The sequence below is a fragment of the Brachypodium distachyon genome, chromosome 3 (assembly GCF_000005505.3).
Source record: "Brachypodium distachyon strain Bd21 chromosome 3, Brachypodium_distachyon_v3.0, whole genome shotgun sequence".
Classification (NCBI taxonomy): domain Eukaryota; kingdom Viridiplantae; phylum Streptophyta; class Magnoliopsida; order Poales; family Poaceae; genus Brachypodium; species Brachypodium distachyon.
The window spans coordinates 38,740,327-38,743,870 of NC_016133.3; the positions used below are offsets into that span (position 1 = coordinate 38,740,327).

Below are 3,544 nucleotides of genomic sequence, written 5' to 3' on the forward strand. Positions count from 1 at the left end.
TTAAGCAACCCCACCATTTCCTTCTTCCATTATACCCCCAGAGATTACATGCACGTGTATACACCCACATCCCCCGTTGTACTGTGAAAGATTAAGAGTAAACAGCTCAAATTATATATTGACCCCAGCCCTCTGCCCAATACATATGCAAGTAACATGCACACAGACATATATATAGGGGATACATATATAAAACTGATCTCCCTCTACCTTGGTCCGACGACGACACATATCCAAATTAAGATTTATCCTTCATTTTGTTTCCCGCATGCACACACCAAAAAACAAAGAAGAAAAAAAGAGAAGAGCCGATCGAACTCCTAAATCTCGAAGAGTGAGCTATAACTTTTTAACTATACTAATTTGATTTTGCAACGACTTTGCATGCATAAGCTAGCTACATGGACGATGCATATTTCATGCTAGCTAGCTAGCTAGGCATGCATATATATGGAGTTGTAGCTAGCAAGTGCGTTACCGGGGATCCGGCCGGACACGTACTAGAATGAACCTTGCTCCCGTGCGCCGTTCACGCGCTGCCTCTTGATGCTGCTCCCACCGCCGCCCCCGCCGCCGGACGAGGACGTAGTATTGGTGTCGCTGCTCGCCCCGGCGCCCTTTCGGTCCATGACGCCGCGCAGCGCCTCTTGGATGGACGCCACCAGCTCGTGCCTCCTCCGGTGCGAGCCTGCAGCGCCAGCGCGCTCGTCCTCGTCTTCTTCCTCGCGCCCACCGTCTCCTTCTTCTTCTTCATCTTCGTCGGCGGCGGTGATGAGGAGCACGTTGCGGACGCGGCCGCCGAGCGTGGCGATCTCGGCGCGGCGCGCGCGCAGGCGGAGCGCGGCCAGGGCGCGCGCCACGTCCGGGATGAGCCCCGGCCGGTCCTCGCAGCACAGCGACGCCCGCACCACGAGCCGCCCGTCCTCGCCCGCCGCCGCGTCCACCTCCAGCTCGTCCGCCTCGGTCGGCAGCAGCAGCTGCCGCTGCACCGCCGGGGCCGCCGCGTGATCCTCCCCTGAGGCCGATGAGACGGCCATGATCGCCGACGTCTGGCGCTTGAGCTCCTTCACGTGCTCGATCACCTCCGCCAGCAGCGACGCCTTGTCCGTCTGCACCACACACACATACAGTCATACAGATGGTGTGCATACAGATCCATCGTCAGAGCTTAGCCATCATCATTATAAGCTTTGGGCGCGTGCAAGCAAGAATGCACGGTACAGTAGTACTCCGTATAGGCTAGTGGCCAATGGCATGGTAGGCAGAGCGGGCAGGGAAGCGAGTATAGTGGCGGTAGGAGGGGTGGCAAGCCATGGATCGATCGAGTGCTGCTGCTGCATGCGGGGGGGAGGCAGGCATGGAGGAAAAGCTACAAAAATCGCGGGGCGTGGGCTTTGCTTTGCATGCGCGGGGGCTCGCTTTCTGGGGCGGGGTTGGGTGTAGTGCATGCAAGCTCCTGAGTCCTGACACCAGCGTGCGCGCTTGTCTCGCACCATCCTGGCTTCTTTCTCCCCGGCCGCGACCAGTTAGCGGTCTCCCATGAGTCCAAAGGCTTCTTTATGTGCCATCTTTTCGTGCCTTTGCATGTCAGCGGCGAATATGGTCAGCGAGGAGTTCAGACGTACTACGAGGCTCGCAGCTTTTCACTTGGTACAGTACAGTTATGCTTCACCCGGCCCCTAGCTCATTGCCCTTGTCTCACTGTCTCCTCCTTTAGCTTTGCACAAGTAGTACATATACTACGTCCAAGGTATATTAGAAAGAGGAATGAAGGAACATGTATCGATCTTCTCTCTGAAAATAACTCCTGGGAAAGTTCTTGTGAAATTCTTTGTTCAATTTACCTTGGGCTGAAGATGATAAATGGATTAACTATAAGGAAAGGATACACAGAGATGATGCCCGAATTAATGCCCGCCTCAAATTCAACTTTGCAATTAGGTTGCCGTGCGAGGGTTTGTTGCGACATGTAGAGCTTCTTAATTAATTAGTCGTGAGCTTGCGAAAAACTGGTTAAGATAGGGTAGCTAGATCCATGCATCTTATACTTTAGTTTTGTTCTTACTCCCTCCGATCCTAAATTCTTAAGATGTGTTGAATTTAGAATTGAATGAAGTACTTCTTAAGATGTGTTGATGTGCTCACTGTGGTCCATCGATTTATGCACTGATGTCGACCTTGCGATTGCACATCAAGATCAGTCAAGACCAACAACTTAATTAGGGTTTGCAAACACGAACATGAAGTGATGATCCATGATCATGCAGGGTCCAGCCAGATCGAGCAGGAAGGTTAATTGATGTATATAGGGGTCAATTGGCATGCATGTGCGTATGAGATTACCAAATGAATCGACCATGCATGTCATCTGAGTATTATGAGGGACGAACTAGTATCATTCATGCATGGATGATCACCTTGGTGGTGTTGGGGAGGAGGCTCCGGAGCCTAGCGAGGTGGCTGTTGATGCGCTGCCGGCGTCGCCGCTCGGCCTCGCTGTGGCTGCGGGACGCCGCCAGCGCCTTGGCGTCCATGATCTCCTTGGCCGTCATCCGGCCCAGCTCCGCCTGCAGGCTCCCCAGCAGCCCGGACACCATCATCCTCGACGACGACGGCCCGTGCAGCTCCGTAGGCGGCTCCAGCCCGAACAGCCCCCCGTACTGATGCTGCCCCTGCCCCTGAAGCTGCAGGCCGCCGCCATCAGCGAATCCATCACCAAAAGACCCACCGGACTCCGGTACGCCGAAGGGCGCAGACGGGATCATGTAGGACGGCCCGGCGGAGGACGGGCCGAGCTGCCACGGCAGGAGGCCCGAGGAGTACTGGCCGTGGTCGATGGATCGATCTCCGCCGGTGGCCTGGAGCAGGAGCGCCTCGTGGCTGCCATGGACGGCGCCAGCCCCTTCCCACATGATCTCTGCACCTGCCGCTAGCTCGATCGATGGATCGGCCGTCTTCTTGGAGGAGGATCGAGGAGGAGGAGGAGGAGGAGTGCTTGTTCTTGGTCCTCTAGCTTCTCGCACGCTTGCAAGATCGTGTTGTTGTTCTTGTTTTCCCCTTTCAACCAGTCAAAGGGGGAATGCGTGGCCTTTTAAACTCTTGTGTCGACCTGCGCACTGCGCAACATGTATGGCTTTTGGGATATCTACCATATCGATCGCCAGCTTTCTTTCTTTCTTTCTTTTTTCCTTCGGTGCATCGTGTGGCCTTTTCGCACCGGGGGGGCTGAAGTGGTCGGGTAGTGGTCGGGACGGCTATAGCTAGCTAGGGCTCGTGTGTACGTACGGCACTTTGAGAGTTGAGGGGCCTATTCCCTTCCTAGCTAACTTTTCCCCTCATCTCTTGATCTCTGTGTCTTGGAATTTTGTTTCTTGTGTTAGGTGTCTTGTTTTTCTTCCAAGTGTTTGATCAAGTTTATTGCTTTTCTTTTGTTTTGCTCCTGGTCTCTAAGCATTGTGCAGTGTTCCTCTTCGGTAGTGTTTCGTTGGTACAAGATGGTGCAACTAATGTAATGGAACCTTAGAAAAAAAACTGGAATGGAACC

General features: G+C 54.0%; 1 protein-coding gene across 1 annotated transcript; it reads right to left on the bottom strand.

Annotated features, from left to right (window-relative positions):
* Positions 1 to 3,230, bottom strand: LOC100835858 (transcription factor AIG1). Its single transcript, XM_003572178.4, has 2 exons — positions 2,418 to 3,230; positions 1 to 1,109 (listed from the first exon to the last, which is right to left on the bottom strand). The coding sequence occupies exons 1-2, from the start codon at positions 2,910 to 2,912 to the stop codon at positions 501 to 503; spliced, it is 1,104 nt and encodes a 367-aa protein (XP_003572226.1). The 5' UTR covers positions 2,913 to 3,230; the 3' UTR covers positions 1 to 500.
* Positions 3,231 to 3,544: the final 314 nt, after the last annotated feature.

What these genes read in the sequence shown, in the direction of transcription:
- LOC100835858 (XM_003572178.4), bottom strand. Translation starts at nt 2,912, where the DNA reads ATGTGGGAAGGGGCTGGCGCCGTCCATGGCAGCCACGAGGCGCTCCTG. An exon ending in TCCTCCCCAACACCACCAAG is followed by an intron (nt 1,110 to 2,417) that starts GTGATCATCCAT and finishes TGTGTGGTGCAG; the next exon opens with ACGGACAAGGCGTCGCTGCT.